The sequence below is a fragment of the Clytia hemisphaerica genome, unplaced genomic scaffold (assembly GCF_902728285.1).
Source record: "Clytia hemisphaerica strain Z4C2 unplaced genomic scaffold, Clytia hemisphaerica genome assembly, whole genome shotgun sequence".
Taxonomy (NCBI): domain Eukaryota; kingdom Metazoa; phylum Cnidaria; class Hydrozoa; order Leptothecata; family Clytiidae; genus Clytia; species Clytia hemisphaerica.
Genome location: NW_027104248.1, coordinates 1037442 through 1061356, shown reverse-complemented (window position 1 = coordinate 1061356; position 23915 = coordinate 1037442). Strand labels below are relative to the sequence as shown.

Sequence of the window (23915 nt, the reverse complement as noted above, 5' to 3'; positions counted from 1 at the left end):
CGTTCATTGATTTTATAGTTTCAAAATACTGTTTTATTACACAATTGATATTCTAATTATGTTCATTGTTGCATTGTATTTTTATCATTTTCTGACGCAGAACCTTTTTCTAGATACCCTGTATAAACTAACCGGTAAATAAAGATCGCGGTATTGTGGCGATAAGCTATGACGTTTTTTCGTTGAGCTGATATTGAGCTTATGCAGGGATTTTTCTAAGCACTTTGAGCTGAGGCCATTTTATAACTTCAAGATTGAGTTTCTGATATACCTAAAAGAGCATTTGCTCAGCAAAGCTCTACATTGATGAAACTTGGGGGTCCAAATCCAAGCCATAGCGGGTGTTCCCGAATATTTTTTGAATATTTCGATAATATTTGTCATTTTTTTCTAGTATGGATTGACTTTTAAAAACTCTATCTTGGATTGAGTATTTTGGCTGGTATACGGACACATAAAAAAGTGCTTAAAAAGTCCTTGGCTTATGATATGATCAATCAAAGAATTGAACGGAGTATCTTACTTCTTCCGAGGGGTATTTGCTTTGGGCGTGGAACGCCATCTTCCAAGACGTAAGCATAATAATCATCAATAGCACGGACGTAATAGGTGTCTTTATCATTATTAATTTCCACCCATCCGTTATTTCCAATGTAAAGAAATACACCCATATTGGTTGCTATGACGACTTTTTGGCTGGGCGTCACATCAAATGATTGAAAAAAGGTTATGAAACCTCCAGCAAGGGCGTTGGCCACGATCTGTTTCTCACCCGTCGCCCTCTTCACTTCCGCAATGTCCTTAGTGCTATCATCGTAAATGTACCATCGACCGTCTACTGCTACTCGCACCTGAGTTGCTCCATCAGTTAAAAGTGTCCAGTCTAAACAAACGTGCAACGTCAATTATTGTCATAATTTATTTATTACTATTAGCCAGTTAGTGTAGAGTCGATATTTTACGTGGATAGCCCAGTAATCTAGAACTTTTAGGCAGTCGATTGTTTTCACGGGGTCCACGGCCGGCCGGCTCGGCTATCTACAAACTGAACGGAACATTGGAAATAGCGGGGATACGAACATTTGACCACTCGGTTATCGCTCCTTAAAAGTTTACGTATACCCTTTTGAGGATAGTGGCGTGACTGAAACGATTCGGAACAACTCATAGTTCTGACCCACAAAATCGAGGACGGTAAAAGTGCTGATTAACCGTCTACCTTAGTCAATTAGGATCCTAACGTCTCATTCGCAGAAAAAAAGCACATTTAAACTAGTTATTGATCAGGTTACTGTGAACCAAGTCTGGACGCCACAGTTTTTTAGACTTGATGAACTCCAGCCAGAAGTAGACTCTGGTTTACTGTGGACCTGATGCTTGTTTATGCCTTTTTTGGCAAAAAAATTGTGAAAACATTTGTTTAAAATTTTACCTGAATAAGTATTCTCAAAATTTGTACGGGTTTGGAGATCGGAACACTTGAAAACCTGTTGTTCTTCTTCTTCACAAATATGTTTTTTTCTGATATACCTAAAAGAGCATTTGCTCAGCAAAGCTCTACATTGATGAAACTTAGGGGGTCCAAATCCAAGCCATAGTGGGTGCTCCCGAATATTTTTTGAATATTTTGATAATATTTGTCATTTTTTTCTAGTATGGATTGACTTTTAAAAACTCTATCTTGGATTGAGTATTTTGGCTGGTATACGGACACATAAAAAAGTGCTTAAAAAATTAAGGGTTTTAACTTAAATTGAGCCTCATATTTAGATAAAAGTTCCTTAAAAAAAGTTAAATTCAAAATCCGTGTGAGGGCCCTTAAAAAAGCTTACTTGATTTTTCGAACACCTTGCTTCTTATGTATACTTCTTTGCTTGTTTTACGACACCCTAAAAACTGGTCGTCCACAACGAAAGAATCACAATCGGCACTCGAATATTCTAGGCCTGACTCGTCTTTGATAATGTTGTTGTGACGAAACCATTTCTTGTAAGAGGGATCGACTTCCACCTGCTGACAATCATAGGGTTTTGATTCCCAAACGGAAGTCACCGTATTCAGATAATGCAGCTTGAAGTTCAAACCGATAGCATATATCCACTCTCTGTTCGGGGTGAAAGCAATTTGTAATACAGTACCACCATTGGTAACCAACCCATAATAAACTAGACAAGAGAAGAATTTAGTATTTGAATTCGATAAATTTGCCAGGTCAAGTTAAGGAAAAAAAAGATCTCTTTTTAGAATGACAAATTTGTGAACTTTTTTTTATTTCAAATTCTACTATATACTTCAATCTTACAAATAGTACTTTTAGTATACATTGGTTCGAGAAAAGAGAATTTTATACGTAATCAATAAAATTACCTGGTAGAGGAAATACACATGTTTTGTAAGACGCGTCATCATTCGTCGTATTTACCAACGCCCCGTGTGAAAAAATACACAAGCATTTCCCATAGGTACTTTGTCTGGTAGGTGTTACGCCAAAAGATACCCCGTTGACTTTAGAGGATGCTTGTGAGTAATTACTTGTGACATCATAACACGTTTGAAGACATTCTTCCTTGGATAAAGATTTACCATGATCAACAATGATGTCTTCACCTCGACCAGACCACCACTCACATCGTGGAACAACTCCAATTGTGGATGCATCTACACAAAATTTTAAAACAGTCATATTAGGGAATTGCGATAAAACTAATCACTTCATCAATTAAAAAATGTTTAAGAAATACTTTTCTGAAACTTGTTCAAAGGACTTACGTAAATCACGTTGAAGGTTGATGGTAGAGATGTCATTACATGGACCAGTCAGTTGTTGGGGATCTGAACAAACGCTACTGAAGTTGTATTTGAAAGTCTCCATAGCGGTCCAATGAAGTTCCGAAAAGTCGTACGTAACTGTAAAAGAAAAATGAAGTTTAAAAACCATTTTATACCCAGAATTTCTATAGTGCATAATATATATGTGGTCACGATTTTTTGCGCCAATTAATTTACCTTTTGAAATCAACGTGTTTCGATATGGGAAAGTCGTTAAGCACCAAAATACAATTGGGCTCGATTCGATATTGACGCAGTCGATATTATTCGGATAATTCTTCGATTTGTTTCTTCCTTGACCATAAAATTTTTAGTTTATGGTCATACAGTTTTCCAGAAAACCGGCAGGTAGACTATATATTCATTGACCCCCTCAATTTCAATTTCAATTTCATGGCGTGGGTCCTGTATTCCCAAATGAACGATCAGAGTATCCACCTTGGAAAGTCTAAAAGGCGCTCGAAAGCTGTATTTATCAACGAATGATTCAATCTTAACAAACTATACCGGCGAAAAGACAATTGAAATTGAAGAGAAAAAATAATTCCATTTTTTTTCGAAATTAAAGATGGAAAATTAATTATATAAAAGTGATTTTTTAACCTTTGGTGCTACTGACTTGTGGTATAGGGATACTTTGAAGCTATTTTTTTTATAACTCTGATAACACCGAAAGTTAGTTCCTCGAAAAGGTGAACTGTCGAAAAGGTAAAACAGCAAAGAAATGCAAGTCGATGACCAAAGACAAAAGACAAAAGACAAAAGACAAAAGAAAAAGAAAGACAAAGAAAAAGACCAAAGTCATTGCAAGAATTCTCTTAGAAAAATAGTTAGTTGAAATCAAGAAACTTTAGTGCACCTCTCATCAAAAATGAAGGTTTCTAGAATCAAACGTAGTTTCTTCTTTATTTTACATATTCATTTTCAATGAAGAGTCAAAACTATTAAAAGAAGCTATTACCTGAGGTCGTCATGCGCTGGAAGACATCACCGTGCAAAGGGTATCTCCACATCCGCAACTCTGACATCGAATGTTGATTGAGAGAACTTTTTATGTACTGCAACTGACCGAACAAAAGGATTCGATTGTATTTGTAATTTCGTGGTCGAGGGAGGAGGGCTTCTGCCAAGTACGATTTTCCTGCTATTTTGCCATTTGCGTGCGCTAGTATGGCATTTTCCTTCTTGTTAAAAACAAAACCTAGATGGTTCCATATCAGACGGTTGGAAATGTTCAGCGTTAGGCGACCGTACTTTCCAGCCACGTTGACTTGGAATAAAGCGTGGAATTCTGACGTATTGGTCATTGCAATGTTGAAACCATTCGAGCCGAAAGAAAGTCTTCGTTGGCGGAGAAAGTTTGATGAAATGATGTCACTATAGTTCATGAAGCGACGTCCAGGTACTGCAAGGAAGCACAAAGAATAATTGCTGTTTAGATTCTACTTTAATAGAACACTGTGTATATTGTTTTATATTAATTTTATAAAATTTCTAAAACCTAGCTGCTAAAACCAAAAAAGTGATTGAAAGATTTTGATCGAATTTTGGTTCTATTTCAATTTAAATCTTATAGAGTGAGCAAAGAAATCACTAGATTCATCAGTAACGGCAAACCTTGGCAGATGATGTTTGTTTCAGCGCTTCCACAATTCTTATCGGCCAAAGATGCACCTGAAAGAACTTTCTGACATCTAGTACTTCCTGAAGTGGGAGCCATGTCATTGGGCGTACCGTCATCCCAAACATATTGATCAACAAAATCTTTTCTGTGCGTTCCCATGTTATAAGAGGTTTGTAAGGAATGGTCGCTGACCAGTTTTTTCCACATGTCCAGTTCGTATTGCGTTTTCAACATTGGTAACTCCAGCCCGTACTTCTTGCATTCTTCTTTCGCGTCTTTGTATTTGAGATTTTGAGCCGGCAATTTGTAAAATCGCTGTTCGAACTCTGAAAATAAAGGGGAAGAAAGACCATGTAAAAGTATGCTAATGTTCTTGCAAATAGATGGGGAAAATTAAATACCGTTTTAATTCGAATAAATGCCCTCCTCTTTTAAACACCCCCTTCAAATGCACGCCTCTCGCTAAAGAAAATATTTTTAATCAACTCCCCCTCCGGGGCGTCCAGAATCCATTCCGGACAAGCTTGCATACTACAAACCTACAAAAGTAACAAATTAATTTTTCGTGCGAAAAATGGTAGAGTGAAGCTGTTGCATCAGAGGATAGAAAATAGATTTCGATATTGAAATAATAGAAAAGCATTTTGAAAAACCAACCTTTATAGTCATATTCTTTGTCTTTATAAACTAAAAATTCATATTGAGTGGTTGAAGTGGAACAAGCGGCGCCAGAAACCACTACTGGTGCATGATTAGTGGCAGTGATGCATTTGGAGTCTGGGTAAGAAGTCTCAATTTCACCTTTTCCATCCCCCGTGAATTTCTGATCGCAAGAATCAGTATCCGCTACCAATCCTCCCGCCCCATCCTTCTTGATACACCGCCCGCTATTAAGATGTATCATGTGACCTGCGTTATCGAAGTAAAACATGTCTTTGCATTTCTCGTTTGCCACAACAGTCTTACCATCTGAATCATCAATACCGAGACAAGGGTGTTTATCATCATCCAAAATCATGATGTAAGATCCTGGAACGCTCTTCGCTGAAAAATAAACAATCAAGAATCTAAGCTGTTGGCATCCACTAACGGATTCGTGCGTGGGGGGGGGGTGCAGGAGGGCTATGCCCCCAATAATTTTTTCAAAACACATCTTATGTTGAAGATTGATTTTTATATTGTTTTTTCTCGAAAGCATTTTGTTTTGAGTGCATTTTCAAGCAATCTAGAGCTCAAATTTTCAAAATTCCCCCCTCGGGCCAAACCATGGTTGGCCCTCACGGTTGGCCCCTCCAATATGTAAATGCTTCCTACGGCACTGACAAAAAGTTGTTCTGGCTGTCACTTACCAAGAGCGTAAACGTCGACAGTAATAGTGCCCGTATTATCATGTGTATGACGATCATAAAAGTCTTCGCCGTGCCAGAAAAAAATATGTTCATATTGACGCACAAAAAATGGTAGCTTGTTCCTCAGCATAATTTCTTTGGTATCCTCTCTCAACCCTGGGTACGGCCATATTTCTGACTGTAAAGAAGGTTTGAGATTGGATGGTGCATAGAAAGTGGTTTCGTCCAAAGGTGTTGACAGATTGGTTGTCACAATAATGCCGTTCTCATTATCTCTAATGCTGTATATTGTGGGATCAGATAATCCTATATGGAAGATACCATCTTGATGCACCAACTTGAAATGTGAGATATCCAAACCATTGTGTTCGGTCAGATGAATCATTCCAGGTGTTTTACCAGTAGCACCTATTGTAACGTTGCCCAGGAAAACCCAATCTCTCTCACGTTCGTCTAAAAGAAGAAAAAGATTATTTGCTATTTCTGACCTTGTAACTCTTCTAAAATTAACAAATATTTTCTTAACTTTATATGGTATTGTCATATCTAAGGCTTTACAAGGCTTGTCGAGCAACCGTCAAAAGGTCTATTTCGGAAATTGAAGAAATCAATCAATCAATCAATCAATCAATCAATCAATCAATCAATCAATCAATCAATCAATCAATCAATCAATCAATCAATCAATCAATCAATCAATCAATCAATCAATCAATCAATCAATCAATCAATCAATCAATCAATCAATCAATCAATCAATCAATCAATCAATCAATCAATCAATCAATCAATCAATCAATCAATCAATCAATCAATCAATCAATCAATCACTAACCTGGCGCATCCAAACAAGTGACGATGTCAAAATGTAGAGTAGGAGTTTCGATATACGCCTTTCCAACCGGAATAATCCTCAGCCAGCGAGCGCGAAGGATGGGATGACCTAACGTTATATATTCCGTCTTTCCTTGTGGACCGTCTGAACGACGTATAGATTCCTTTTTCTGCACAAGAAGAAAGAAATGAAAATGTCACTTTTGTCATATCTACCCATCTTGGAAACTTTTAAAGAGGGTTTATACTTTTTCAATAAATTATAGGATTTACCAAACTACTAATGTCAAAGCTTTCAGAATATCGCATGAAACTTTGAGGGCGTCCATATTCTCCTGTTTCAGTATCTGCAAGTTGTAATTTCATTTCATTTACGGTGACTTATAAAAGAGAATGGGTATCAAAAAAATATCGTTCATCATTGTTCAATGTTTTTATGCCACAAATAAAGGTCAGTCTCCACTTGCTCGCAATGCGATCGTATCTTTTGGCTTCAATCCTTTATGCTTGGAAAAAAAAGATTACGTCATGAAAATGTAGCACGCGCTTGAAAAAAGGTAGAACACATTACAACTTTTTTCAACCGTTACGTCAGATCGCGCCAATGGACTCGTTTCATTTTTCTTTTGACCAATAGCGTGGAAGCTTTGCTCAAAAAAGAGTGCGATCGAAGCGCGCGCAAGTGGAGACCAGCCTTAAGCAGTCATTATGAGAGGTTTTTTTTCTTACCTCATGATGGTCTTGAAAGTGGATACCATCCGTTGAGTAGAGAAGATTGAAAGAAGACAATTGATCCAAGCGTTCAGGATCTTCAGCGTCTGATATCTTGATCATTGTGATGCTATAAAATTCTTTCAGATCGATGGTCAGATTGTAAGTGAAAATCCATTTTTTATTAACCAATATCTCTTCACCTTCACCGCAAATTTCCAAGCCTACTTCACCAAAACGTACATTTTCAGCTGGTGTTGAACAGGGGTAGGAAACGTTGAAACTGCTTGCAGGTAGATTTTTGACGATGTCTTCCTTGTGGAAACTGCAAACTGTAACAAAATGAAATACATGAAATTATTGACCGAGAGAATGATTCGATTGTTGGTTAGCTTAATTATTATCACATAACTTTTCCCGTTTCATATCAGACACATAATTCATATCAGGACAGTGTCTCCCTATTGTTATATTGTGCTGAATAAACAGCAAAATATTTTTCTTTTCTTCTTTCTTACCAATCTTGATCTACATCCATGTGAATTCAATGTGAAAAGGCTTGTAAATTCAAATTGATGAGTAAGCAAAAGATATCACTCTTATTTAAAAACCAAACCTTTAAATGTTTTATAAGTGTTTGATGACCCCCTGAACTGAATCCACAAAAGTCTATTAAACTAAAATAAGTTTAAAATTTAGTTAGAGGGAGAGAGGGGTGTTAAAGACATATCTCTAAAAAAATCAACCGAAATAGACAATATAATAATTATTTAAATATTCATTTTCGGCCATTTTCGGCTTATGGGAAATTTCCTGCTGTTGTTCGCTTCATTTTTTCAGGGTAATAATGAAATCATGACTATTAAAAAAGATTACCTCTTGGTGCGTAACTAATACCAGGCTTTGTTTCTTTCGAATCGGTGTTCGCAGAGAAATCGATCGCTTCACCAGCTGGTCCAAAGAGGTCAGAGGGTGGAGGTCTGAAGATGATAGCAAGCTCATTTGATTCTCTCCACAAAGGGATGTTCACTATATGTTTCATATGGTGCCAAATGTCTAACCCTCTAGGTTTATTAGGATAAACTTGAAGTCTAGCTTGTAGTATGCCTTTATAAACAGGTTGCAATGCAGTATTAAAAAACTGGCAATCATTGATCAGCTTTGAAGGTGGATTAAGATAGTATTCTGCGAAAAGATAAAAGAGTTTTCCACTTGTTCCGTGTAGGGGGATACTTGCACTGTCAATTTTTACGAATGCTCTGATCGCTTCTTTCTTGAATCGTACACCGAAAGGTTGGTCGTAAGTGAACTTGACGGTATTCTGGTACTCCTCTGCATTTGCACCATCGATTGAAAGACATTCTCCATTCACCATTTGCGTAATATTAGTGTATCGCCCATATCCTTTCCCATAAGGAGAATTATCAAACTCGTCTAAAATACGAAGAACCTAATCGATCCTTGATATGATAAGAGAACAAATTTTCTCGCCAGCTAATCTTATTGCTTTCTTAGCTCATGTCTAACGCAAAAATTATTTCACTCGAAATTTAATTAAATTTTAATCTAATTTGTGAAAAATCCTTAAAAAAGCAACGGATATCAACAAATGACAGGGTACACCATACATTAGAATTGACAACTACAAAGCTAGTCACGATGGTTTGGTAGCCCTAAATCTTCTCGATGAGTCGAACGTTCTTAATTATAAAAATGGTAAGAGGGAGGGTAGTGCATTGTTCGAAGTCAAATTTTTGACGAAAATCTACACATACGACTTATTCATATAAAGGTCCGTCAGAAGCACTTTTTATTAAAAACCACTAAAGATATTGGAAGTACTTTGATCGTAGAAATTTTAGCGAGACTAATTTTAGCAAGACTAATTTTAGCCTATGTTAGCGACTTTTGGATTTATTTTAACGAATCACGATTTAAAAAAATTGTGCGTGGATAAATTTTAGCGAATACTCATATTACATTAATGACTGAATTCGTTTTGTAGCATTTCTTTGCACTGAAACCCTTCATATTGATAAAAATGTATCAAGGCAATATAACCAGAAATTTCGATTGGATAAATTTTAGCGATCTGTCGATTCAGCGTTTTTTAGCGAGATTTATTTTAGCGAAAATAGGGAAAACTCGCTAAAACGCTAAAATTAGTCTCGCTAAAATTTCTACGATTACAGTTTTTGAAAACATAGAATCGAGTCGTGAAACTTACATTTTGACCAGAAAGATACGGAAAAACCATCTTCACAAAGATTTGGATTCAAAAGGCAATCTTTATAACTGTCCATTCCAAGGATAGGTACATGCTTTGCGTAGTAGCCCTCTTTAGCAGTTGTCAACACATAATTATTAGCTGTGGCTCGTGCTGAATTTTTCGATTGTAGGATGGAGAACATGTGTGAATCATAGTCACTAGATCCTTTAGTAGTAGCTCTCATGAAATTCCACGCATGATCGGCTGTAGTGGAAACAAGAACAACAAGCTAGATGCTGAATGGACCTACCTGATGATGAAAGTTAGATAGCAATGCGAGGAGAAAAAAATCAGTCAGAAAATATATCGTTTAGCGAAAATGCATAACGCAATAAATTCATCATTGATAGTTGATGGGGGGAGAGGCAAGGGTTGTAGGGAAAAATTAATAGAAAGTTCTGGTCGCAAAAATACGTTTTATTGACAATTGAATCATGCTTGATGGTGAGCATTGTTATCAATAATGTTTTTGTGTGAAGAACATAGAAATACAAGGAAAACATATAATGAAAATCTGCAAAGACGGCGATTTCCGGCATTTTCAACCGGAAAAAATTTTTTCTCAAAAATCGAACTCGGCCATGTTTTGAGCATTGCAAATACGCATCTTTCTGCAAAAAATCAGAAAAAGCTAAAGATGAAAATTCGAGAAAATGTAAAAAAAAAACGGTTTTCCGGCATATTTCTGGCATTTTCGGCCGGGAAAAAATATTTTTCGAAAATCGGGCTCCGTCACATTTTAGGTATTGTCATTTTGCATCAGTGTGCAAAATTTCATGAAAAAATATAAAGTACAGCTCGAGAAATTCAAGAAATACCGTTTTTCCGGCGAAAATAGGCTGTTCCGGCGATTTTTAGAAAGTTCCGGCTTCAAAAATCACTTTTATTGACAATTAAACCATGCTTGATGGTGGGCATTGCTATCAATAATGTTTTTGTGTGAAAAAACAACGAAATATAAGGAAAAAGTCCGATGAAAATCTGCAAAAACGGCGATTTCCGGGATATTTCCGGCATTTTCAGCCGGAATAGAATTTTTCTCAAAAATCGGACTAGGCCATGTTTTAGACATTGTTAATACGCATCTTTGAGCAAAAAATCAGAAAAAACTAATGATGAAATCTCGAGAAAATGCCAAAAAACCGGTTTTCCGGCATATTTCCGGCATTTTCGGCCGGAAAAGTACGTTAATTGAAAATCAGGCTCTGTCATATTTTAGGTATTGCCATTTTGCATCAGTGTGCAAAATTTCATGAAAAAATATAAAGTACAGCTCGAGAAATTCAAGAAATACCGTTTTTCCGGCGAAAATAGGCTGTTCCGGCGATTTTTAGAAAGTTCCGGCTTCAAAAATCACTTTTATTGACAATTAAACCATGCTTGATGGTGGGCATTGCTACAAATAATGTTTTTGTGTGAAAAAACAACGAAATATAAGGAAAAAGTCCGATGAAAATCTGCAAAAACGGCGATTTCCGGGATATTTCCGGCATTTTCAGCCGGAATAGAATTTTTCTCAAAAATCGGACTAATCCATGTTTTAGGCATTGCTAATACGCATCTTTGTGCAAAAAATCAGAAAAAACTAATGATGAAATCTCGAGAAAATGCCAAAAAACCGGTTTTTCCGGCATATTTCCGGCATTTTCGGCCGGAAATGAATTTTTTTCGAAAATCGGGCTCCGTCACATTTTGGGCATTACCATTTTGCATCTTTGTGCCAAAAATTAGGAAAAACTAATGAGCCAATCCCGAGAAAAGCTAGTAACGAACGGACGAACGGACGAACGGACGAACGGACGAACGAACGAACAGAGGTTAATTTATAGGACCTACAGCCCACCGGGGTAGGTCCAAAAATGAGAATATTCCAATAAGAACTGAAAGTTTCTATTCTATTCTATTTTGTTCTATGTTTACGAAAAAGAACTGGTTTATAAATGCCGTCATCAAAATTTTTATTAGCAAATTATAAGTCTAAAGATTGATCTTCACGCATATAAAACGTCTATAGAGAATTATCATTTGTATTTGTGACCCTAGGGATTCATTCTAATTATACATTTTTTTACGATCTATCTAAATTTTTCAACATAAAATCATAGCATTTGTCATTTTTCATTTGATAGCTGACGATTCGATAAAAATGAAACCTGAAGTCCAATTTTTTTTAACGCTGTATGTTTACGAAGATAAAAAAATGAAAAAAATAATCAGGGGAAAGCTAGAAAGACGTTTCCGAGGGAGGAAGACGTCCCCGAGGTAAAGGCTACCCACTCAGCATTTTATGGTCGGCGAACAAGGCGCGCGGCTTAATTACTGCATAAATTACATAAATCAAGCCTTCAAAGGCTGTCGCTTTGAGCGCAACAAGAGTTGAAACTTTTCAACCTTTTTCGCTAAGCTGTGCAGCTTCCCTATTGTTCTTTTTTAAATAGCCAATCAGAATCAGAAGAGATAAACTTTCTTGTACCGTGTGCAAAAGAATTTCAACAAAAGAGAAAAGAAAAAATGTGCAGCACATCTCCCCTTTATTTTGGATCAAAGCGCCCGAGCCTTGCACCTTGGTAGCGGCCTTTTCTCATTCCACTGATCCAAAATAAAGGGGAGATGTGCTGCACAAATTTTTATTCCTCAGGTCATGTCAAGTCAGACCAAGAGAAGACTTCGTCTTGTTTAATAATGTCATAATAACATTAGATAGCAGTGAAACTTTTTCAATTAACGATGCTTACCCACTTCTTCTTTGACACCATGCAACTCGAATTTGATGTTGCGACAATTGACGTGACAATTCAGTGGATGTAATTGAAATATGCGCGTATGCAATGGATATTTGAAAACAGCACGCAACAAAACTCCTTCGATATGATGTGCAATGGGTGTGATTGTGCGCTGGAAGAAAAAGAAAAGATTAACAATATGTATCTGAAGTTGTTTAAACTAATGGCAACAGTAATAATAAAATCAGCTTTCGAATAAAAAAACATGATAATACGATAATAACAGTCGGGTGAATAATTTCTTAAACCTTCGATCATCTTCCTATTTCCTATGCTTTCCTCTGCTCAAAGGCTCGAGTAGTTCCTGAGTTCTGGCAGGTATTCAACATGTATTTCACCCAAAATGCTCACTTTCAGTATTACCATTAGCCTGATTCTGCTAAAATTATGGATGTAAGATTGTATAAAAATGTATGTCGGGGGGGGGGGGGTTACCGCACAAAGTTTGAAAAAAATGAAATGGAGAGTGAAAAAAGGTTAGAGAGGGTCCCATTTTCGTCATTCAAATAATGATAACTCATTTGGTGGTGAACGTGGACTCAAAAGATGGATTACATCATATATAAAACAAAAAGAAAATTAGTTATGTTCGGCACGACAAAAGATCATGTATGATCATGTATCCTCTTCGCTGACTAAAAAGATAACGCAAAGTTCGGTTTGTTACGGTTAGGCAACATTCCATGTTCTCTGCAGTGGAGAGTAGGTATTTTTGGCATTCAATATAGCTCAACTAAAGTGACATTACATTTAACGCATCAATGCAATAGCATCTTTCATTTTTAAAAAGAGCACCCCTACGATTTTGTTTTCTCGGATTTTGTCCCAGAATACTGGAACAAACTGAGAACAGAATCTCGCTAACCGAAACAGACAAGTTTTTCAAAATATAAAAAACGCCCGTGGCCGTGGGCGGGGTGGTACCGGCTAATAGAAGGTATACCTGTTCTGGGTTTGGATTATCAGGATCAGCGTAAAAACGAAGGTCGTTCTCCTCCAAACCATATTTAACGAAGAAAGAAAGCATGTCTTGATCAACATTCGCATCCGTTTTCAACATCTGGTACTCCAAGAAAACTATTTTATAATTCTCCTTCAAGTTCAAACGGAAGTAAAAATTGTCCGGGTTTGCCTCTGTATTCGGGACGCTATTGAGGATTCGCCAACCGGCTTCAGCCGATAAGAGCCGTGCACCCCAAGGATTGTCAAGGGTATTAAGGTCACCATAATTGGCGAGAAATTGTCCTGGTTGAAATTGCTTGTTCATCATGCCAAGCGGTTGAGCGTCTAGGGGGAGAAGACAAATAAAGGACTAAACTATTTATAATATACGGAGAAACTTTGGACTAAAAAATCATTATACTAAAAGTACGAATCTATTGAAATAGGTTAATCATTATCATCACAATCACAAAAAGCATGCTGTCAGCAATAGTAAACAATTTATGACGTAAGTACGGATATAAGATGACAAGCTTGTATTTCCATATCCAAAGCATTGCAATTCTTAAAATGACTTTCGTTCGACTTGCTAAAACCTGTGTTTTCAATTCAAAAGAACTATACTACTGCCAATCAAAAAAGAAAGAATATTTAATTGTCACAGCTTCATTTATATACCAGTTCATTAATGATAAAATATAGCGGGGTTCTATACTTTTACTATACTATTTCTTTTTTCTTGAGGTCAGATCTCTGATCTTCACAATATATACTTACAAGTATAGAAAGGACATCCGTAGAATTCGAATCTGAGAGCCGCCATATCTTTATTACCAAGGTGGAAAGTGACTTGAAGATGATTGATTCTCCCTGCAATAGTCAACCTTGGTAAGCGCCAATTATAATTGATCTTGAAAAAAAGAAGTTATGGCTGAGTTATGGTGATCTCAATAATTCCACCGTTCAGTTGGAACATTATCATGCCTAGTGAAAATTCATCAACTCAAACTTATTAACTCAATCGAAAATTTTTTCACAGTGATGTGAAGATTGAAGAATAATTTTTTGATTTGAAAATGGTGATCATAGCTCAATTCTACATAAAGATAAACTTTTTTAATTTCCTTTTTTTTCTTTTGATAATATTCCACTCCTGAATATATTTTCAACGCAAGCACAAAATCCTTATCCAGTTGGAATTCTAACAAAAGTTCTGTCTTTTTTGTCCCTGTTTCAGATTATATTGTGACAGGGTTTTTAGCTGACTAAATTTCATTTACCTTTTCGATTTGTGAGTTTCTGATACGATAATGGTATTCATTTGGTGCTTTCGTTCTTGCCGTTGCATACGTCAAATAGCCGTACGTATGGTCGCTGTTAAGAACGTCAATTGTCATGTAGGAGACGAAGGTTGAGAACGGGAAACTAAACTCAATAGTCGCATTGTCTCTTTGAGTGAAATCAATACACCAGTACTGCGAGTGAGGTTTAACATCTACTTTAGAGCGTGCGTCCTTGCATGATGCACAATTAGGGTGTGTTGGTGAGCCAACGTGATCTTCGTGGTCACACGTGATATCGTGTTTTGAAATGGCTCCATTGTACATGCCCATCGGCTCCAAACATTCTCCCTCTGTCAATCAAAAGGAGGATCAAATGAAAATCGGTGTAATGAGGAAATTTAAGCCATTTATAGCGATTTTACCGACGAAGAGGAAAATTTCGGGTTTTTTTTGTGAAGATCTGGTACGGTGGCCGTCGTAACTGCCGTACCCGTTGCGTCGTGCCTAGAAATCCTTCTTGCTCAGGCAAGGTTTGCAGCATGAGAGTGCGATAAAATAAGTCGATATTTTACGTAGGAAGAACAGTAAGTAAGGAAATATTGGCCTTCTGTTCATCTTCCAACGAAAAGTTTCTTAAAATATAGTCTCTATAGAAGTATAATTATGGCTAATCAGGAGGTCTTAATACAAATAGCGTAGAAAACATCCTCCACATTGCCCGATGATGGGAGAAGAATCTCTCGAAACGAAGCCATGATAAACTTCCAATATGAATATCACTGGGTCGATAAATTCAAACTTATTTAGATTAGTTTTTGATTGTTTCTAAAGGACTCCAAGACCGTCAGCTTAGCGTTTCTCTAAAAGAACGAACCGAAACATAGAGGTAGGGGGAGTTCGAACCTGGATTTGCTGACGGAAATAGGAGAAAAGAAGAAAATAAGGAAGGCCCGGTAGGATAAAATATATTTTAAAGAGAGGTTTGACCGTAAAAACAAAGGAATTAAAACAGCCATAAAAAAGGAACGGAAAAAGCCTTTGATCTCAAATTTTGACCTCACCAAAAGCTTCAAAAGTATAAAGTTCTCGTTTCAAACTGCAGAGGTCGAAAAAAATTGATAAATTTGGGAAAAGTGTATGGAGGTATTTTACCATCTTGATCATTGTTCCTTCTGTAACCAGGATAAGCAGGTTTTCTATTCCAAAGAACCGTTTTCTTCCATTCAATTTCGTCTGTGTTTCCAAAGACTCCATTACGTAAGGGGTCCAGTAACACAATAAAGAGATGCACAGTCGAAACAACAAACATGGTCTAAATGTTTAAATTCTTTCTACATATTCTCACTTACTCTACTGTACTGTAGAAAAAATGCGACTTGAGAATTTCAAAACAAAATAGAAAATACAAATAGACCCTATTTTTTTTAAACCCGGTAAAATAAATACCAGAATTTTTAAGTAATCTGAGACATTATCCAAAAAATTTCAAAAGTGATAAAAAGTACATTTTCTCGAAAAAATTCCCAACCATTGAATTGTATGGTTGAATTGAGAAAATCGAAAAAAGTGAAAAAAATTGACCAACAATGAAAAGACGTTCAAAGCAACACCATGAGAAACATTGACAAATAAATACGCAAATTATTCTCTATGGACAATAGTCAATATGAGTCACCCTGGAGATGGCATTTTATATCAAATGATTTTAGAGTTCAATGCACTATGGGTTTTCTATTTATATTTTCTGTTTCATCATAAAAACGTTTCATTTGAATTTTATTGGGATCAAATTCATTATTTATTCAATTTGAATGAAATTACAGTTCTTAAAAACTAATCATACCTAGTTACAGAAGGGGGAAGTAAAAATTAAATTTTCAAGCAAAAACCGAGTTATGAAACCACCACATAGTTCTATTCAAGACAAGACAAGAACGGAATCTTGGGTATGTGTGTGTGTGGTGGGGGCAAATTTTGTTAGCTTAATTTATGTATGAAAAATGCATAATATATTTAAAAAATATCTTTTAATTTATGCATGCAAAATGCATAAAAAATATTTTAAGAATTAGAATAATTTTGAAATGAGTTTTTCAATGTATTATCTTTATCAAATGTACTTGAAACATATTTCATATATCATTGAAGAGGGGTGCGTGGCAAAGCATATAGAGATAATCTCTTTATCTCTTTAATAAAGTTAGCTTCAATTTGGCTTTACCCCCTAGTACACACACAACCCCCACGAAGAACAGAATAACCTCACCAAATCTGGACATGTGTGAAATTGACCGAGTTATGTAACTCGAAAAATTCAGGTGTACCTAAAAAAAACGAGTTATATAACTCAAAAAGTTATAATTAACTCGGAAAATTAAGGTACGCCTTTGAAAACCGAGTTATGACGTCATAACATGATTTCATTGGCGTAGTTTAAAATGACTCCATTTTCTAATTTTTATCTTTCGAGTAAAACAGTTGAAATTTACATTTGAAAAGTCTTTGAAAAGTCTTGTTTCCTGCGGAGCTTTTGTGTTGAAAATTGACGTTATCATATAATGCCCCAAAAAGGATCAACAACTTTTCGAGTCAACTGCGGTTTTCTTTTGGTGATCTTGGACCCATAAGGAACCTCTCTCCCAAATTTCAGCACCATACGATTTTTTTTAGAATAAACCCTAATTCTAACGGCCTATATTGTCAAAATATCTTTTTCATAGAAAGTTGTAACAACTCCACAGGGTGCAATAACGAATGATAAACGTGAACATCGAGAGCGCATTGTTGAAGGAAATAGTCCAAAATCTATTTGTCTTTTTCAGTGGGAATGAGAACATAGTGCAAGCTGATTTTTCCCAGTTTGATTGTCAAACCAACAAATCATTAAATTTGCCTCGTCAAGATTTGAAAACAAAGAGAGTTATTTTACCCGAGAAACGAAAGAAATTGAAGATCAGAATTTCCCCGTCGGTGCAAACTATTCTGCACCCTGTCTTTCTTTAAATTTAGATTATAGTCTTTTAGATTTTAGAGAAGCTTTCTCATTTTCATAACGCGGAACACTTTTACTTCAACCATGTTACATCTCAGAAATAAAATGAAATTTGATAGAAGACCACGCTTCCCCTCAATAGCCCCTTTCTCCTAACTCGCTACATCCCTGTTACGGTGTAAGAATGGATTATGCACATGGCGTTCTAAATCTAAAACTAAAATTCTTGCTAATGTGGTACATTTTGTACTAGCGTCAATACAACGACTTCGAAAAGTTGAATCCCTACAAAATCAAAGTCGCTTCACGCTTGCTAGGCCTGTAGATTTAGAACCCCATGATTATGCCAACATGTACGAATTTTCTCACCCCAAAGCAGATCAAATATATTTTTACCACCCAACTGTATTGTATTCATTCAATTTCAGAGCCTTATTTTCATTATTCTTCCTGAGAGGGGGAGTCGAATCCAAACTAGAAAAATACAAGAAATATCATTTTTTAACCCCTTTAAAATTGGCTGATATAAAAAACACTTACAGATCACTCCAGCTTGATTGGTAGGATTTGATGAAGTGTGATTGGCTCATCGTGATGAATCTTGCGCTGAAATTTCAGGGACAAAACAAATTATCATAAAATTGTCACTTTATACTCAGGAAACTGAACCCTCTTATTTATTTGAATTTAATTAATTTATTCGATTTCATCTCTACAATAAAGTTTGATTATTGCAAAAAATAATCCTCATATCAAGTTGTATATATATTGTATTCTACAATAATCATACCCTGAAAAAATGGACCCAAGGACACTTACCAAGTTACAAGCTTTTGAAGATTTTTTGAATATCAAAAAACACCTATCTCAGGTTTCCCCAATAAAACACTTTAAAATTCAGGCCATTTTTAAAGTATCCAGGCTTTTTCTAGGAGGGGGTACCAACTCAGTGTACTTGATTTTTTGATTTTTTTCTTCAAAAAAAGACCATCACCCTTTTATACTGTACTGCACTAACTTTTTTCGATAGCCAGAGCTTCAGTACCAACCTTTTTAATACACTGTACTAATTTTCCTTGCCCAGTAGAATTTTTACACCACCCTTTCAGTACATAGTGCAGAAGATTCAAAAATGATAAAAATATAAAAATCAACTAATGTACTAAAAAGTTTCTCGAAATTTTGTCTGGATATTCACCTTTTAGAACCCTATAGTGCTATCACAAAGTAATATCAAATCATTTATTTTATTTCTATTATTCAATTTTTTAATTCTGGGAGAATTTCTCAAAGCTACGTGGAAATGGACTTTGGAATTTTTTAATTAGTGAGGATGATTTTTACACCTCTCAGATTGCATCTATTTTTAGTTTGGAGGGTTTAGAGCCATCTACAAAGCAATTCTGTGTTGTACAGATAAATATGGTGAAAGTCTCAAATTTAGGAAATTTCTTCCAGAAGTGACTTGTTAAACATACCCTATTTCAAAATAATTTCACAGTCTTTAAAATGGCTCTTGTCTTGTCATCGATTTTTATTTGGAGTAATTTTAAAAAGTATACCATAATTTCTGATATAGAACTATTCCATACAAAGTTAAAGGCCTTAGAGCAAACACAGGACCCTTCTATACTCTAACTAGCTACCTTCTAGTGACTGTAACCTTTCAATTCAAGAAATTCATAGAAATAATTTAAAATTGAGTTTTCAAACTCAATTTCTTGACAAAAAAATGTTAAAGTTAAATAACGCAAAGTAGAGAACTCACGATACAAAAACTCGATGGAAAAATCAATTAAGATTAAGGATCAACACCATTCACCATTAAAATCCTCCAAAACATTTCAAATAAAGGTTGTTTTTCATAATCAAGTTAAAATTTTTAGACTAAGATGCATGAAATTGCATGAAAAATTTTTTCAGGCTTTCTCAGTTTTTTTTATCTTAAAACTTACGTACTTCCAGGAAGGAAATGTTTTTTTAGCATAAATATTTTTTCTGACTGCTTATGTTTTTTATGTTTTAATTGCTATTCCCTGTGGTAGAGTCTTTTAGTTTTCATGTCTCTTGAGTCCTCTTTTGTTTAGTGTTTCCTTTCTTTTAGAGCCCCCACTTTTTTGCAAAGCAAAAAAAAAAATTCTTTTCACCTAATTATTTTTTTCTTTTCTGTGCGCGTGCCAATAAAAACATTAGGGCGATTTGCGCTAAATCTGTACCGTGTCACGTCCGAAATCATGAAAAATAAAGTTCATTTTTTAAACATAACTCTACTTTTCTATGACAGTCTATAGCCTATATTTCATGGAAATGTACCTTGACACCACCTTTTAAGGCCTAATAATAAAGATATAGGGGCTCATGGAGCTGTTAGAGCGTATGGAAATGGTAAATTTGTGGTAAAAAAAAAATCAAAACTAACCTGCACTGTAGAGAGTATCACATATTATAAGGGTTGTAACAGGTGATATTTTTAAAAGTATCACTAAACTGAGGTGAAATCCTTTTTTTGTTGCATTCTTTTGATTGGCATGTAGATATCGAAAATGATTTCGGACGGACAAAATTTGCAAAACTAAAGGCTAGAATACATCAGAAAAACGTATTGAGGAAGTAAGGAAGCTGTATAACAGCCTGAAATTGTTTGTATAAAGGCCTTCCTCAAATAAGAATAGATCTTAAAAATCTGTATCACCTTTTTCATCTTTTTTTAGGGTGATTTGCACTAAATTTTTCCTGTCCCGTCCGAAATCATTTTCATAAAAATCTGTTTTATTTCAAGTTTTGCTAAACTTTTTCTTTCTACATATTATCAGTAAGTATACAAGTAAATATACTACTATTCCAAATAGAAAATACTTGAGAATCTTCCACTCTTTTTGTTCCAGTAGTGGTTTTAATACAATACCTATTTTTACAAGAAAATTGTCCCGTCCGAAATCAATTCCTATTTTCAAGGTTAAAATAAAGGTATAAAAACTTACTTCAATTGGCCTGTTTGAACATTTTTCTTACCATTAGGTCTTGCTAATAACTTCCTGAATGTTAAACATTCATTTTATTACAAATTGAAACATATTTGAAAAGTTATGATTTCGGACAGGACAAATGATTTCGGACAGGACATTTTTTCTAGTACCCCTGGAATCAAATCTGAAGAGCTTTGAATCTTAGATTTACTCAATTAAAATATGCTCTATCCTAGATTACAATATTCAGCCATTCAAATCTTTCTACCCTGCAGAATTTCAGAAATATTGTCAATCTTATTGTGATTTCGGACGGGACATTTTTTGGTGTCACTTCCAATCACCAATGCACTGGGACCTGTAGAATGGTAACCTAATGATAAAATCATACTTTTTGACAGGTTTTCAAACACATACAGATTGAGCTTACTCTCAAACTTAAAAAACCTTCAATAAACACTCTTAAAATAGGGGCAATGTGCAATGATTTCGGACGGGACACATTTCGGTGTCAAAGTGGACGTAAAAAACAGAAAATCACTGCTAGAGCAAGATGGAAAAAAAGGTTTCAAAACACTTTTTTTGTAGAAAAACACATGAATAAATTGCCTATATGGAAAATCAAAATTCCAGGTCAAATACCTTCCTGGAAAGAAAGTGCTACAATAAAACTGAAGCACTTTTTTGCTAAAAATTGCTAAAACGAGGAAAAATTGACACAAAATTTATGATTGCAGACTAATGATAGATAGTTAAAACATGAAATTTTGCAGAAAGTGTACCATTACCAAGCTGTATATGATGAAAAAAGAAAAAAATCATTAACACTTAACCTTAATGAGATATATGCAAAAAATGATTTCGGACGGGACGGTACAGATTTAGTGCAAATCGCCCATTAGAACCTTTCTAAAAGGGGACATGGTTTGTATTATCTTTCGGAAAATCAGAACAAAAAGTGAGCTGTTTTAGCCAAATAAGGCAGGTCAAAATAGAAAATTTTCCAAACCGTCGGCGCAAACCATGGTTGCGCCTCCTTAGTCACTATATTTTTGTTAGCCGCCTCACTTTCAAAATCGAGTGTCTTTTTCATTCCCAATGCGTTTTATATGCCATTTGTTGTAATTCCGCTAGGGAAATTAGGAAATGTTTATTAACTGTAAAGTTTAAACAAAGATATCAGTTTAACACTGAGAGACATGAGCAAGTGTCATGTGTGCGAAAGGTGTGTTTTACAAAAGTTAAATTTACTGTATCATCATCATATCTTTTTGTTTTTTGGTTTTGTGGCATTTAACGTTTGTTTATAAGTTCAAGAATTACCATCAACTTCTCTAACTTGGGACTATCTGACAAAAAATGGGACAGCAATTTGGCCACCATTTCACCGAACCTCCAAAGTCATTTGATTTGAGTTAATGAACGGCGTATTAAAAAATACACAATCTATCTTTTGCGCCGAGTAGAATTTTAAATCGAAATATGAAAAAAATCCGTAGTGGAACACACGCGAATGTCTGGAACGAGGAAGACCAAATTAGTGGTAACCGGCAAGTTACACACTCGTTATTTGTTAATCCCATTGGTGATAGGCGGTTAGGCGACAGGTCTTCTCTAATTCTCCAATGACGTCCGGTCATTTTGAATGAAAACAAAAAAAGTTAAAAAGGGCGCGCTATCAGTAAAAGTTATTGTGACATGTTATGACAGAAAGTATGATTGATAAACTCGGTTAGAATTATCAAAACAAATTTGTTGTCAAAAAGATTTAACAGTAAGTGAAAATACAGGCCAGATATCAAACAGTCCCATGTTTCGACCAATCGTCCCAAGTTAGAGCAGTTGACGGTAGTCTTTCCTTTTACAATTTCTGTTTTTTGTTTTGTGTTTGGTTTCCTTTAGTTTGGTTTCCTTAAGGTTGGTTTCCTTAAGGTTGGTTTCTTTTTTGTCCATTAAAGCTAAGATATTTCGACTAATCAAATTATTCAAAACATTTTTGTCCTCTCAGACAGAGAGAGCTGTCAACATTCGCCTCACCGAAATGTCGGAGAGCTCCAAGTTGGAAAATTTTCCACGATAATCCAAATTTTAAAAATCTGAAAATCAGGAAATTTTGTCATATTTCGTTTTTCCACAAAACCTGAATATTATTTTCAGAAAATACTGGAGATTTGGCTAAATTTCTTTCACGCGGGAGCAAAATCTTAAAATCAGGAAATTTGTCATATTTTGTTTTTCCACAAAACCTGAATATTATTTTCTGATTTCCTGGTGAAAATACTGGAGATTTGGCTAAATTTCTTTCACGCGGGAGAAATCGTTGACAGGCGCGGGGGAGTGGGAGTCTCTCGCTCGTTGCCAATGGACAATGCAGGGAGAGTTGACAGCTACTGTATGGAAGATATTACTTTGGTTTTATTATATATCAGACAAATGAAAGGTTTGTGATCATTTTGTCATAGAAAAGTTTTTCATTGAGTATCAAAAAAATTTGTTGTTTTCAAATTTCTTTTTTATTCGTTTTTTGATCATGTGACACGCTTCTTAGGCGACAATCACAAATATCTTCATTTCACGTCCTCGTTGGATCTAAAAAGTGAGTCGGTCGGTCGGTAGTAAAAATTTTGGTCTGTGAGGCGGTAAAAGGTAAAAGGACGTTAACTGAGGCGGCAGGAGGCCCAATCGCGTGTATGTTTTGCGTGGTTTCAGATTATGAAGTTTAAACACTGTGACCTTTGACACATAATGGCACGTGTAATGATAAACAAAGTTAAAATGCTGCGAATGTGCTAGAAATCGTTCACAAAAATCGGCAATAATAAAATTTTTGAGCAAAGGAAACGTCATCAAAACAAAAATTCCGAAGAATTTACCGACTCTCCGACTCAATTTTACTCAATTTTCAAGAGTCGGTCGGGTGACGCGAAACGAAGATATTTGTGATTGCCGCCTTATGACGAACGTTATTTTCAATTTTTTTTTTGCAAAGTGCTGATCCATCGTTGTTACTAAAAGTGGTAACACAGGGTAACACATGGTAACAGGGGGTAACACTAGGGTAACAGGGGGTAACACATGGGTAACACATGGGTAACAGGGGGTAACACTAGGGTAACAGGGGTAACACATGGTAACAGTTTGAAAATGGTGGCTCTGAGGGGTCGGAAATTTGAAAATTGACTTAACCAATGTTGTTGGTGAATACAATGATAGAATGAATGATGCTGGTCAATGCAATGATGGAATCGATGTTGCTGGTGAATGCAATGATGGTGTTACTGGTGAATGCAATGATGGAATCAATGGTGCTGGTGAATGTAATGCTGGAATCAA

At 35.6% G+C, this 23915-nt stretch overlaps 1 protein-coding gene across 2 annotated transcripts in view; it reads right to left on the bottom strand.

The window, feature by feature from the left end:
• Positions 1-23915, bottom strand: part of LOC136816499 (uncharacterized) — a 50487-nt gene that overhangs the window by 24041 nt on the left and 2531 nt on the right. The window contains exons 2-18 of one of the 2 annotated variants that reach the window (XM_067072842.1): positions 18157-18222; positions 14622-14974; positions 14119-14251; positions 13343-13686; positions 12352-12511; positions 9575-9820; positions 8224-8781; positions 7366-7679; positions 6638-6806; positions 5803-6255; positions 5111-5497; positions 4447-4779; positions 3791-4234; positions 2770-2907; positions 2368-2658; positions 1833-2165; positions 524-883 (exon numbers count right to left, since the gene is read on the bottom strand). In XM_067072842.1, the coding sequence (XP_066928943.1) occupies positions 524-883; positions 1833-2165; positions 2368-2658; positions 2770-2907; positions 3791-4234; positions 4447-4779; positions 5111-5497; positions 5803-6255; positions 6638-6806; positions 7366-7679; positions 8224-8781; positions 9575-9820; positions 12352-12511; positions 13343-13686; positions 14119-14251; positions 14622-14954 (4996 nt within the window). In that variant the 5' untranslated portion in view covers positions 14955-14974; positions 18157-18222. Of the gene's footprint in view, positions 1-523; positions 884-1832; positions 2166-2367; positions 2659-2769; positions 2908-3790; positions 4235-4446; positions 4780-5110; positions 5498-5802; positions 6256-6637; positions 6807-7365; positions 7680-8223; positions 8782-9574; positions 9821-12351; positions 12512-13342; positions 13687-14118; positions 14252-14621; positions 14975-15776; positions 15980-18156; positions 18223-23915 lie in introns of those variants that run through there. The other variant, XM_067072841.1, reaches the window with a different exon arrangement.